The sequence below is a fragment of the Ranitomeya imitator genome, chromosome 1, assembly GCF_032444005.1.
Source record: "Ranitomeya imitator isolate aRanImi1 chromosome 1, aRanImi1.pri, whole genome shotgun sequence".
NCBI lineage: Eukaryota > Metazoa > Chordata > Amphibia > Anura > Dendrobatidae > Ranitomeya > Ranitomeya imitator.
The window spans coordinates 161,272,450-161,286,390 of NC_091282.1; the positions used below are offsets into that span (position 1 = coordinate 161,272,450).

At 41.4% G+C, this 13,941-nt stretch overlaps 1 protein-coding gene across 1 annotated transcript in view; it reads right to left on the reverse strand.

The window, feature by feature from the left end:
* Nucleotides 1–407: 407 nt before the first annotated feature.
* Nucleotides 408–13,941, reverse strand: part of ELL2 (elongation factor for RNA polymerase II 2) — a 62,084-nt gene continuing 48,550 nt past the window's right edge. Inside the window, exons 8-12 of the mRNA XM_069751995.1 lie at nucleotides 12,981–13,530; nucleotides 11,985–12,048; nucleotides 9,204–9,375; nucleotides 7,731–7,775; nucleotides 408–5,289 (exon numbers count right to left, since the gene is read on the reverse strand). Of these exons, the coding sequence (XP_069608096.1) occupies nucleotides 5,173–5,289; nucleotides 7,731–7,775; nucleotides 9,204–9,375; nucleotides 11,985–12,048; nucleotides 12,981–13,530 (948 nt within the window). The 3' untranslated portion in view covers nucleotides 408–5,172. The remainder of the gene's footprint in view (nucleotides 5,290–7,730; nucleotides 7,776–9,203; nucleotides 9,376–11,984; nucleotides 12,049–12,980; nucleotides 13,531–13,941) is intronic.

The window sequence follows — 13,941 nt, forward strand, 5'->3', positions numbered from 1 at the left end:
AATTGCTGTGCTGCACCAGCAGGATCAGGTACCGACCGGCTTAATATTCTCAGCTGTGCATCCCACAGACACGTGAGGGGAGCTATAAACTCCGCTGCTGTAATGCCCCCATCAGCCATTACGTTCTATGGAATCTGACCAGACATGTTACTTTTCTCCCCACATGCAAAGATCCTTTGGTAGGTACTAACTGTGGCATTCTTGAAACCGCTTATCAGATCATTTTGTAAATGTTTTGACCTTCTCTTCTAGCCATTGCAATATGGACTTTGTTGCTCATATTTGTTTGCCCGTTTTTCCCCACCATTCACTGGCTGTTCGATATATTCCACCCCACAACTAGTGCCATGATTAGGAGATAGGCAAAGTGAACAAAGTCTTCAATGGAAAAAAACAACAAAACTCAATTTTGTGATGCTCAAAGTTAACATTTTATTAAACAACTGATTTTCTTTCAACACAGTGGGGTAACATTGGCTCAAAAATTAGCTAAAAATACCCCAAATCCATTTTACCATTGAGATTTTTAATACAGCATTGTCTGGAACATTTCAAAAAAGTTACAATTTGTGCAGGGTCAACAGCAGTGGTAAAATGCAGTTACTCTAATGTATTGTTTTAACACATAGTGTCATTTGGAGTAACTCTGTAGAGAAGTTTAACGATGTACATTTGGGAAAATGTGTCCAACAAAGAGCATAAAGGAATCCTTCATACAATGGAGTTCTTAAAACTCTTCTCAGGCTGTGTTTAAATGGGACATGGGTATTGAGAATGGATTTCTGGAAATGCAATCATCTGGTTGTAACTCTGCTTTGGCAAGGCAGCTCTTCGGAACAGAACGCAAAGCTGAACATGCTTGTGATACATTTGCCCGTGAATGGCATACCATATTCCTGTTTGGGGGAATGGAAGGTCTGGGTCACCTTTTTGAGGCAACTGTATTCATTCCACATTGTTGCTACACAGGCAAATGTTCAAATGCAAGAGACAATTTTATCAAATCAGTTGCATGTTTTTTGGATCTTCACATTCATACTGAACAGAAGGGAACAATCAAGACATTATTCCTTCCAAAATTACACATTCCCCTCAACATACAATAAAAAAAAAAAAGTAAAATGGAAGGATAACAATGATTTACAAATCAATAAAAGGCAGGTACCCTCTATGACAAGGTAATACATAGAAACAAGTTCGATCTAACAGTAAACAGTTCAACTAGAACAATTGAGAGCATCCGAGACTGGGGAGAAGGATATTTCCCAATTTCAATTGATAACTTCACATTTGTCAGTGGCAATGAGTTGGAAGATGCAGTTATACATTAAACTTATCCACAAAATGTCAATCTAGTTGGACTTCACACAACAACTGAAATAAACCATGCATTACCAACAGTCCTTGGTCTACTTGAAGACCCCAAGACATACCTAGAAAGACATGAAGTCTTCCAATTTTGTTATAAGTCACTTATGATATCAATACTGCAAAGGTCTTAGGGTATGTTTCCATGTGCCGGATTACATTCGGAGTAGCTGCGGATTGAACGCTGCATACAGCCACAGCGTTCAATCCGCAGCGTCCAGATGTTACAGCATAGTGGAGGGGATTTTATGAAATCCCATCTCCACTATGCGTGCAAACAAGCATCTGGCGGCCCTGCGTTTACGGACATGCGGCGCGTCTTTTTACAACGCTACATGTCTGTTTACTTAAGGTAAATCACAGGGCCCTATGTATGGGGTGCGGAGATTCCAGATGTGCGCAATAAACATATCCGGAATCACCGCGTGTACAGAAGGGGGCTGTGCGTTGGGTGGAGCGGGGTTTCCGCTCCGTCCAAAGCACCGTGATTATGGACCGTGGACACATACCCTTAGAATTGTTTGTTCAAAGTAGGAATGTGAGATACAAAGTATATTACTATAGCAAAAAAATGTTAAAAGTTTTTTTGGTTTAAGACTAGGTGACCGTAGCTTTTGTGACATGTTGCCTGATGTAGAAGACTTGTTCTCCAGTAAAATTGGGGCATGATAGTTACTGGTGCTGCAACTTGCAAATGTTTTTATACTGGAGAAGTTTCTTTGTGAACTTCTACCCATCACAAAAATCAGTCGGACATTTTGAGGTGAAGCTCTAGGACAAACCCAAGGATGATTTTACCAGCTGCGCTTGCATCGCGCTGTAGTAGTCTTCAAATGAAGATAAGACATTAGACCATTATGCCATTCAGCTGCTAGTTGCAACATGTCCATAGTTCTACATCAGGCAAAAGTTAGTAGTAGCATTAAAGTTTACACATTGCAAGCAGAGGATGCCAGAGGCCTAATACATTACATCTAATGGAGCATGGGACGGTTGCCTGCAGAAAAACATTCAGAACTGGAAGCCGACTGATTGCTATAAACAATAGCTCCCTCTTATTGTTTTCATACATGACCTCACCCAGTTTGTGGATTAGGCCAACATGTATCACAAGAATGTAGAATCCATTCACTTAGAAATAATTAAAGCATTTGCCACCAGAGACTTGATGCTTCAGGTAATATTGTTCCCACCCACAAAATTATTCGTCACATATTGAAGGCAGCTATAATTTAAGGACAATGCAGGGATTCACTTTAATGCACATAGTGTATCTTAATTCAGAAATTGCTTTCCAGCATTAATACATTGTCTTGTAAACCAGAAAGTGTGCCAAAAAAGTGGGACTGGATTGATTAAAAAGGTATGGACACAGCCAACATCTGCAGGACATTCATGGAGGGACTTTGTTCTTTTCCATACTGAATTTGGATGGGTGGGGGATGATAAAAAAAGGCTGTTTTAAGATGTCTACACAGAAAATACCTTGCTTTTATAATCTGTTATAATCAATGGCCATTGTACAAATTTGTAAAATAAGCTATCAACAAGGAAAACTAGGTTTTGGCATGACTTCTGATCATACAGGGAGATAAAGTGACAAAAGTGCGTCTCCTTTACCCAATCTTTCTGGGGAGGTCTGCTGTATGCGTGGACAGCTTAAAGAATTATTCCCCAAATCACAAGTTATCCCCTATCCAAGGGGTAACCCGCAGATCACCAAGGTCCCGGTGGTTGGATCAGCAAGTTTACCCATAGATGGAGGCTCTGCAGCAGCCCCATCTTGAACAGGGCAGTGGGGCGCATGCTTGACCTCCGCTCTATTCATTGTCTACGAGATTGCCATAGAATCAGAGCACCGTACTTGACTGACCATTTCTAGCAGCCCCAATTACAAGGAATGGAGGGGAGACCAAGTGTGTGCACCTCGGCTCCAGCCAACATACGGCTGCAGAACCCTTATCTCAGGAACACTGGAGATCTCAGCGATCAGCAAGGTGTATTCTATCCACCTGGATTATTGCCAAAATCATAGGTTTAGTTATGAAGTGTTAGAATTCTTTTCTTCATGGCTGTCACAGGATTATTGCAAACTGTTCCATCCTCATCTCAAAACTGAATAATGGCTTAGAAAGGGGACGCTGAAGGGGACCTTGTAAACTCTGAAATGTAGTCAGGATTTGTAAAGCTTTTACTTGTGGATTAGAAATGCAAGAAATGTTATAACATCCCCTCCATGAAAGTGGTTTTTGGCCCCGAAGAGCTGTATAATGCCGTCTCTTGTGCACCACCAGTACCACACTGAGGGCACATAAGACACGCTACATGGAGCCATCACATGGTCTTCATTTAGGATTCCTTAATAGCACGAACCTTCTGGTTTACAGAGACACGAGAGCAAGCACGTTTAATGCCGGAGGCAATGTTTATTACAGATACTGACAAGCATTTTTTTGGCAAATATTCCAATAATCACATCAGTAAACATTATATCTCCCTTTTTCATTGGCAGCACTTACGATGAGGGGGGAAAAAAATGGATTTCAGTTTACCCAGAACGCAAAGAAAATCCAAATAAAGTGTTCCCACATGGACCTTTTATTTTTAGTTTTAATTAAAGTAAACTGATACATTGCATGAAATGCAACTTTGTGCTGTCTGATGATCACAGTATATCTTAAAATTAAATATATCTGTACTTTAGTTAAGCTCCTGGTTCGCAGGAGGAAAAAAATCTTTAAATATACATGTAGGTAAATAGCGTCTTTGCATAATCTTTTTCAAAAATACTTTATATCCGTATATAAATAAGTTACCTACATGGTTACATTTCTTAATGTGTCACCCAAAAAGGTTTCTTGGTTACACCTCTTCACAAGAAGTAAACCTTCCCCCGTTCTTTACAGAACGGGCCCCCGCTTGGTTTGATACCCGCTCCCTCATTAACCCTCCCTTCACTCCTTGATTTCAATAATGCTGAAATTCTTGAAATGGAAATTGTGATGTTTTCCACAATACAAGTAGCAAAGTCATAGGAAAAACCCATACAATAACACTCGCGAGTTGTTTAAAACCTGAGCGTTTGGCCCATTACATAGCAGCTTTGTGATTTCATCATGCATGCTCACACCCACGCAATCCTTGCACACGTACAAGCACACTCCTAGACGCTGATAGGCCACAGTGTGCTTCCCGTTGCTTTAATAAGAGGGGAAGCGGTGTAGCTAATACTTAACTACACGACATATAAACAGGCAAACACCTTAAGGCATCCATTGAAGTGGGGGGAGGGTATGATTTCAAAGTTGAAGTTTAGGTTAAGGACAGGTGTACTTTTTTTTATGTAATTCTGTCTCAACCCTTAATGTTTTTTGTGTGTTTTTTTTTTTTTAAATACATTTTTGTGCAAATTTTTTTTTAAACCTTCAACCATTTAAAGTTGAAAATCTTGCATTTAAGAAAGGTCAGAAGACAGACATTTATCCAAAAAGCACATTATGCTACATAAAACTTAGAATGCGCAGTTTATCAAGTATAGTCACTGGGGTGCCAGGAGGTATACTGATTTCCACAGATAAATGAGAGTCCAGAGGAGGAGGAAGAGCAGAAAGCAGCTTTTAAATAAGCGGGATAAAAGGTAAGGTTGGGCAACAGGAGAACGAAAGGAAATTAAAAAAAAAAAAAACTCAGTCTTGCTAATACTGAAACTCTTGAAAAAAAAGTTTCTTTGCTTTATCCTAGCGTAACACATCTGGAATTTTAAATAAATAACGTTAAGTATTCACATCTTGTTTAAGCAGAGCTTTAGTGCCAGGACTCTGCCCGTTGTTGGTCAAATTCTCCTATTAGTCTTTTGATGTGGGCAAGCTTGTTGTGCAGGTATGCACATCGATATTTTTCTTCATAATAGTTCGGACTTGCCTGGAAAGAAAAGAGAACATGTGTCAGCTTCCAATTAAAGTACCCCAGGTGCAGAATGGTAGAAGTCAGGCTGTACGGCAGACCATTATGTTCCCTACTCCCCCTATACACGAGTGCTCTGCCAAGCACAGACGTTGGAAACTGAGAAAGGAGAAGACCTGTCGCGGCCTCTCACCCCCTGAACACAAAAGGATCAGGCATTGAAATTCCAATTACCTGATCGTTCTCTAATGAACTCTTAGGGTATGTGCACACGATGCAGATTTAGTGCTGAACTGCAGCAGATTTTTCTGCTGCAGAAACGCTGCAGATGTGCACTGTGATTTACAGTACAATGTAAATCAATGTGAAAAAAAAAAAGCTGTGCACATGGTGCAGAAAAATCTGCGCAGAAACGCTGCAGATTTCAAAGAAGTGCATGTCACTTCTTTTGTGCAGTTCTGCAGCGTTTCTGCACCCTCCATAATAGAAATCCATTGGAAAAAAAAACGCATAAAAAACGCGCGCAAAAAACGCACCTGCGGATTCTGCCAGGAGATGCAGATTTAGTGCAGATTTTATGCAGAAAATTCTGCACCAAATCTGCATCGTGTGCACACAGCAAAGGGAATTTCCATGCCAATGATAAATAAAACAAGGAAATAACTTAAATAGCAAGATACCTTACTAATATATCTGTCTGGCGTGGTTTCAATGGTTGATGCTCTAGACCAGTGGTCCCCAACTCCAGGCCTCGAGGGCCGCCAACAGTGCAGGTTTTCAGGATTTCCTTAGTATTGCACCTGTATCACCTGTGCAGATGATCACATTACCACCGATGCAATACTAAAGAAATCCTGAAAACCTGCACTGTTGGCGGCCCTCGAGGCCTGGAGTTGGGGACCCCTGCTCTAGACCTGTGTCTTCTATGGCACTTCTGGTCCTGTCCTTGAACAGCGTACCTTAACCCCTTTATGACGTATGATCTATAGGTACGTCATGGTCACCTCCTGATGTGGGCTCTGACGCTGAGCCCACATCTTTTCGGTATGACCGCTGATATGATCAGCTGTAATGTGCCTTTAACAGCCGTGGGTGGAACTGCAATCCATATGCGTTAGTCAACATGTTAAATGCCACTGTCGATCACTGATAGCGGCATTTACTGTAACTTGCGATTACCAGAAGTGTGTCACAAAGGTGCCCATCGGTGCCCTTGTGACATTATTGTGGGGTATCGATGGACTGGCATAACAGCTGAGGGTCGGTAAAAGACCCAGTGCCTATCATTGAAGATCTATGGATGCCGGCCCATGGCCGGCGTACATAGGAGTTCATTTTGGCTACACATAGAAGGGCTGAAGCCTTGCTATGAGTAGCACAAACAGTCGGATGATCACAGATTCAAGTCTCCCAAGGGGACTATTGATTGAAGAAAGTAAAAAGTGTAAAAAAAAAAGTTTTAAAAAATTAAATATAAAAAGTTCAAATCACTCCTTTGCCCCATTCAAAAAGAAAAAACAAAAAAAAAATTACATGGTTGACATCAAGGAGTTCAGAAACGCCCAATAAAAATCTAAACTAATCAGATCGGTAAATGGCATACAGAGAACAAAATCAAGAAGCCAGAATTTCCCCTTTTTTTGGTCACCGCAACATTGCAATAAAATGCAACAGGTGATCAAAACATCGTATCTACCCCCAAAATGGTATCAATAAAAACCGCAGCGCACAAAAAATAAGCCTCATCCCGCTCCAGATCACAGAAAAAAAAAAAAAAAAAGAGAAGCTACGGGTCTTGGACTTTTTTTTTGCAAACTAATCTTTTCACTACTTAAGTAAAAAAAAAACCTGTAGACGTTTGGCATCTACAACTCCATATTTACCTGGAGTATCATAATGGGAGGGTAGTTTTTCGCTCACTGTTCATTTCAATATTAAAGCCAGTCTCATTTGTCCAATTCATACAAAAGTGGGCTGACTTCGCAATTAAATTAGTAGTCTGCCGGGCTCAGATGTCAGCACAGGAAGGACAGCAGGGGCAGGGAACAAGTATCAGAGCAGTGACCGGCAGATCGGAGCACTGGGGTTAATTGAAACATTAGTAAGGTATTGAACTTTAAAGATCAAGTTTTTATTGGCTGGAAAAGCCTGTAATGTCAGAAGTTCTATGCCTTGATGAGCAGACAGGTGTACCTTGCAATGTTCTATTATACATACTCATGTATGTACACACAGTGAGCTCTGCAAAAAAACAGAACTGTGGCTGTAAACCAAGTGGTACATCAATGGAGTCAGGGTCTCTTCCTATATCAGGCTGCTCTAAGATTAGGTAGCAAAAACCTGCTGACAAATTCCCTTTAAGGGAACTACATTGATCTGAAGTAGTCTATCAAAATAAAACCTATAAGTACAAAATGTATTTGATTTGTTACATTCTTTATTGTGGTAGAAATTCTTACCGCTTTAAATTTGTTGTACTCCTTAATAACCTCTTGTTGCACAACCTGCAAAGAGAAATACAAATGTTAATACAATCCCGACAAAAAACAAACAAACAAAAAGCTTTCAAGATAGATAACCCCTTCACGACATGCGCCGTACATTTACTGCGCATGTTGTGTCGCTCCCCTTGATGTGGGCTCACAGTCGGAGCCCACATCTTTCCTGGCACATGTCAGCTGTTTAGAACAGCCGACATATGCCCCTAACAGCCTTTGGTGGAATTGCGATCCACCCCTTTCTGTTAGCCTGTTAAATGCCACTGTCAATCTGACAGCAGCATTTAATATGATCGCGACGGAAGTGCCGTCACTAATCCTGCCCATCGGCGCCCGTGTCACATGACTGCAGGTCGCCGATGGGTTGGCATTACAATCCAGGGACTGTAGCAGACCTCTGTGGTTGTCATTGCCAGATTGCTTTGAGCGCCGCCCAGTGGTCGCCGCTCATAGCAAGTCAACAAGGCGATCTAGTCTCCCCATAGAGACTATCGGAGCTAGTGAGAATTCAAAGACAAAATGTCAGAATGACATTTTTTGGTCACCGCAACACTGCATTTTAATGCAGCAACGGGCGATCAAAAGTTTGTATCCACACCAAAATGGTATCATTAAAACAGTTAGCTCAGCGCGCAAAAATTAAGCCTCACCCAGTCCAAGATCATGAAAAATGAGACTACAGGTCACACAAAAAAAAAAAAAAAGGATTTTTTTCCACCACTTAACCTATACATTATCTACAAACCTGGACAATCATAATGGCAGGTCATTAGCATCTGGTGAACATTGTAAAAACAAAAAACAAAAAAATCCCAAAAATTGTGGAATTGCACTTTTTTTGCAATTTCACCGCACTTGGATTTTGTTTCCCCGTTTTCCAGTACACAATATGGTAAAACCAATGGTGTCGTTCAAAAGTACAATTTAATTCACAGCCAACTTCATGAATATTAGACATTTAATCCATCCAACGTCTCTGCAACATTGCCTTTATCAATGATATCTGTGGGAGATTCTGTAGGCGGGCTGCCGATGCTTCAGTGCTGCGATCCCATCAAACTGCAACTTTTTGAAATCCAATTACATCTGACTTATAGAGTGACGAAGGTTTTCATCTTATAATCCCTTGTTTTTTCCTTCAGAGAAGCACTCTCATTTTTTGAGTGCACCACTCTTTACTAACTTGATTTAGTTCAAAAGTACAACTCGTCCCATGATAAACAAGCCCTCCCATGGTCATATTGACCGATAATTACAAAAGTTATGGCTCTGGGAAAGAGCGAAAAGTAAAAACGAAAAAAAGGCTGCAGCGTGAAGGGTTTAAAGTAGGTGACCATGAATATTGGAGGACTTTTTTGTGCTACAGAGCAGTTGCAATTTAAAGAAACAATTCACTTCAAGGCACAATAAGTTATTCTACCATGTCACGCTTACCTGATATTCTTTAGAGCCAGGGGTAACACGTTTCCTCTGTGCATCCAGATGCATAAATTTCCTAGTGATTTTGTCTATTCGGGCATGCAGTTTGCGATATTCGTCATATTCAGAGTTGAAGTCCTCTTTGTAGCTCTGCCTCTGCTCTTTGGACACAACAACTGTGTATTTTCTACAAAAATAGTTGAAAGTTACAGTGAGCCACTCATGAAGACAACCGCACTTATTCAAGCTTCATCAAAGTTTCACGGGATTAGGAAGCCCATTTTTAAAAATATGAAGATTGGGAACTAGCTGAAGAGAGTTAGAAGGGCACATCCATTTATTCTCGTCTCCACTGAGACAACTTCACAGGTAGGTCAAATATGAGGTGTCCTCAACCAATAAAAGCCCTCTAGGTTTTCTGTGTGAATGTCTGTATGGCTTGATTTTTTTTTTTTTATCAGACAGAACACAGACCAGGACATTCCAATTGTGATGCTCAACATCGGTTCAGAATAGGACTTGCTTTGAGTTTGAAGGATCTCCTATACTCGGATGTGAGAGACTATGGGACCAAGTGCTGTATGACGAAGGAGGGGTGTGTGGGAGATGAACAACAGCTGGACATTTCACACAGAGGTGTGAATACACCTTTAAAGGGAATCTGTCAGTAGGATCAAACCTTCTAAGCAGTCTATAAGACATGTAGGTCATAGGAAGCTGACTAACATGACAGCCAGGACCTGTCTACACCCATGACTGTTAACCTGTTACATGCCATTAGCAGTGATCGGCATAGGGACTACTCATTTTATGTGCCCGTGTGATGCGATTGCAGGGTACTGATGAGCTGCTATAACAGCAGGGGTCTGCTGGAGACCTCCGTACTGTGTATAGTACAAGCAATCAGGTAACGGGTTCAAGTGCCCAAGAACCTTGTAGTGTCCACACATTTTGCCCGGCTTGTGCTTCTGGAGATATACACCCCAGAAACTAAGTGGGCCAACTAAGTGGGCCAACTAAGTGGGCCAACTAAGTGGGCCAACTAAGTGGGCCAACTAAGTGGGCCAACTAAGTGGGCCAACTAAGTGGGCCAACTAAGTGGGCCAACTAAGTGGGCCAACTAAGTGGGCCAACTAAGTGGGCCAACTAAGTGGGCCAACTAAGTGGGCCAACTAAGTGGGCCAACTAAGTGGGCCAACTAAGTGGGCCAACTAAGTGGGCCAACTAAGTGGGCCAACTAAGTGGGCCAACTAAGTGGGCCAACTAAGTGGGCCAACTAAGTGGGCCAACTAAGTGGGCCAACTAAGTGGGCCAACTAAGTGGGCCAACTAAGTGGGCCAACTAAGTGGGCCAACTAAGTGGGCCAACTAAGTGGGCCAACTAAGTGGGCCAACTAAGTGGGCCAACTAAGTGGGCCAACTAAGTGGGCCAACTAAGTGGGCCAACTAAGTGGGCCAACTAAGTGGGCCAACTAAGTGGGCCAACTAAGTGGGCCAACTAAGTGGGCCAACTAAGTGGGCCAACTAAGTGGGCCAACTAAGTGGGCCAACTAAGTGGGCCAACTAAGTGGGCCAACTAAGTGGGCCAACTAAGTGGGCCAACTAAGTGGGCCAACTAAGTGGGCCAACTAAGTGGGCCAACTAAGTGGGCCAACTAAGTGGGCCAACTAAGTGGGCCAACTAAGTGGGCCAACTAAGTGGGCCAACTAAGTGGGCCAACTAAGTGGGCCAACTAAGTGGGCCAACTAAGTGGGCCAACTAAGTGGGCCTTCCTCACCAGGTTAATATCAAATATCTGGGCACTAACTGCAATTCAGGCACACCGTTGGCCTCAGGAGGGGAGGGCATTTGGATATGCGCGTGCCGATTTTGCTGCACTTCTTTTTGAGATTGCCATGCCGCTTTTCCAAAGCCTTTGAGCTTCCACTGATTTACATTTATGTTAACACAAGGCCCTCAGTGGGGACTTTCTGTGGATTGAGTAGAAGCTTCTATTGATGCCATTTTGGGGTATAGAACATTTTTTTTATCAGTTCATATTTATCCTGTGCACTACCTTGAGTGCTTACATTGAGGTTTCCATATAAATGAAATACATATGAAATAGGTGATTTAGATGAAACCCCCGAGGGATACACTCAATGAGGAAGGAGAGTTTTTCCATACTCCGATTGGCCTCTGTTCAGCACTGGCGGACCTCGCTTTTGTACATGCCTGAAAGGACTGACACCGCAGGATCATAGGCCAGAAGGCGCTAACAGTGCCTCAATCTGCCTCGGAGAATCTTCCGATTTTTGAGAGGCAGAATGATCAAAAATCGGCAATTCAGGAATATTTTTTTTTTTAATGCCAATCGCCATGTGGTAAAAGTGATAAGACAGCTTTATTCCTCAGGTCAGTACAATTACAGAGATACCCCATTTATACGATTTTATGTTTTGAAGTTTTTAGACAATATAAGCAATTATACAGACATTATTTTGCATCGCTTTATTCTGAGAGCCAAGAGTTTTTTTTTTTGTTGTTTTTTTTTTCCACTGATGAGCTGTATGGCGGCTTGTTTTAGGTGGGACAAGATTATGAAAAATTTCCCCCAACAATGTCAGAATGGTTTTTTCTTTGTTTCACAATTTTACAGCACATGGAATTTTTTTAGTTTTCCAGTGCACTATTAGATTAACTGAATGGTCATTTAAAACTACAACTACTCCCGCAAGAAACAAGCCCTCATACGTCTAAGTGGACAGAAAAATAAAAGTTATGGCTCTTGGAAAGGAGAAGAGAAAAGGCTACTTACATCATATAATCTGGGGGCTCGGATGTAGAGGAAGGGTCTGATGTTGTGCAGGTTTCTTGAACGTCTGAATATGAAAAAAATATATATTCTATTTAGCATAAAGTTATAACCGAAAAATAATGGACATGAGAGTGATTACATTAGTTTGGAAGTATATTTATACCCTCACCTAAACAGTTTTTGTGGACTACCACCATCTTTTATGTCATAGCTCGGAAGGTAAAAATTATAATTCTACACTGGTTTAGATACAACTGGAATTGAATGCAGACTAGATTGACAGATTTCTACTGAAAAATGCACAACTATTTAGACTTTACCATGCCTACGTCTACAAGGACGTATATAACCATTATAGCAGGATATACAATGTATGAACGTTTATAAACCAAAGTTCTACCACCACACTGGAGAGAAAAAAAATACATTACACTGCAGAATCCTATAAACTTCCATCAGAGACAACACCCTGTAAGGACACCAAGATAAGCCATCCTGCATGACTCCGCAGAAAGACTAATTACTCAGCTTTTTAGCTTTGAAAGATATGTTAAAGGGTCCACATTGTGCTGGGATAAAAACATATGTTCTGGACATTTTTTTCTAGTGATTGAAACAAATACACCGCAAGTCTGCTGTACAAGTGATCAGAACATTCACAAATCTAACATGAGAATAGTACTTGTGAGAATTCAGGGAATCTGATGGAATATCCTATACACCTAAATTCCATATATCACTGCATCCCTCTGAAGAGAATGAATAGACTGACCATTATCCTGGTAAATCCAGTAGGTCTCTGCATAGTATGACACTTAGCACGGCTCTGGTCGGCAGTAAGGGACTACTAACTTCATTGCTGGACCAAGGTTGTGTAATCTCTGCTCAACCCTAGCGACCGGTCATCTTTACTTATTACCAAGACCACCCAATATTGCAAACACATTTTCTCACTCCAACACGTGTATAACTTGGTGCAGAGTACTGTAATTTTACCTTTCTTTTCATCTGGCTTGGGGCTTATTTCCATCTTTACAATTTCATCTTTTTTCAGGAGAACTGGCTTTTCTTCCACGGGTTCGGTATCCAGTTTTTTCCGGTCCTTGTCCTTGGGTTTTTTGGATCTTTTTGTTTTTTTGTGCAATGTGCCATTTTTATTGTCCGTGGGTTCAGATTTTCCCAACTTAGTTGGCACGGATATAGAATTATTTAAGGTAGTCCTAGAGGTATATTTATTTTGCTGGTCCTCGTAGGTGCTGCTATTTTGACTGTCCATGGGCAGATCCTGTGTCCCCCTACCCTCAGGGGTACTGGGAGAGTTGGAGTTAGAGTTTATATTTTGTGGGTTTGAAGCTGGAAGGCGTGCAGGCGGAAGTGTAGGAAGTGCAGGGGTGGCAGCAGCGGGCGGAGGTGGTGGCGGTGCTGGTTTCTCATTGGCTGAACCTAAATGTCCATTTAAAGTTGGCTGCACTCTATTTGTAAGATGAGAAATCCTTGGCTTCTTATTCATTAATGGATCAATGAAATCAGTATCCAGAAGACGTTTCTAGGAATAATTAAATATGCATGCATTTTAGAAATGAAAATGGCGTAAAACAGTTAACTACTGATGGCTAGGTCTTTATAAAAAGCATAGACCAACGCTCAGAGAAAGGCCTCAGATACTGGAGAGAGCAGCAGTTATGTATGATAACCTATTCGGCATTAGCTTGTTAAAATGCTGCAATGCTGAGAGTCCACTAAATAATGACAAGTCACAGACACGTTATGTTATTTAGTACAAATGTAAGCACTGCCATCAAAAACAAATACCAGCCATCATACACTTACTAAGTGTATTTAGGTCTCTCTGGTTATTTATCATACGCTTTCCCAAGCATCAGGTTAGATTCATCTGCAGTTGAATCGCATAACCCTTTCATGATTATTTTCATTTCTTTGCTCTTCCCAGAACCAT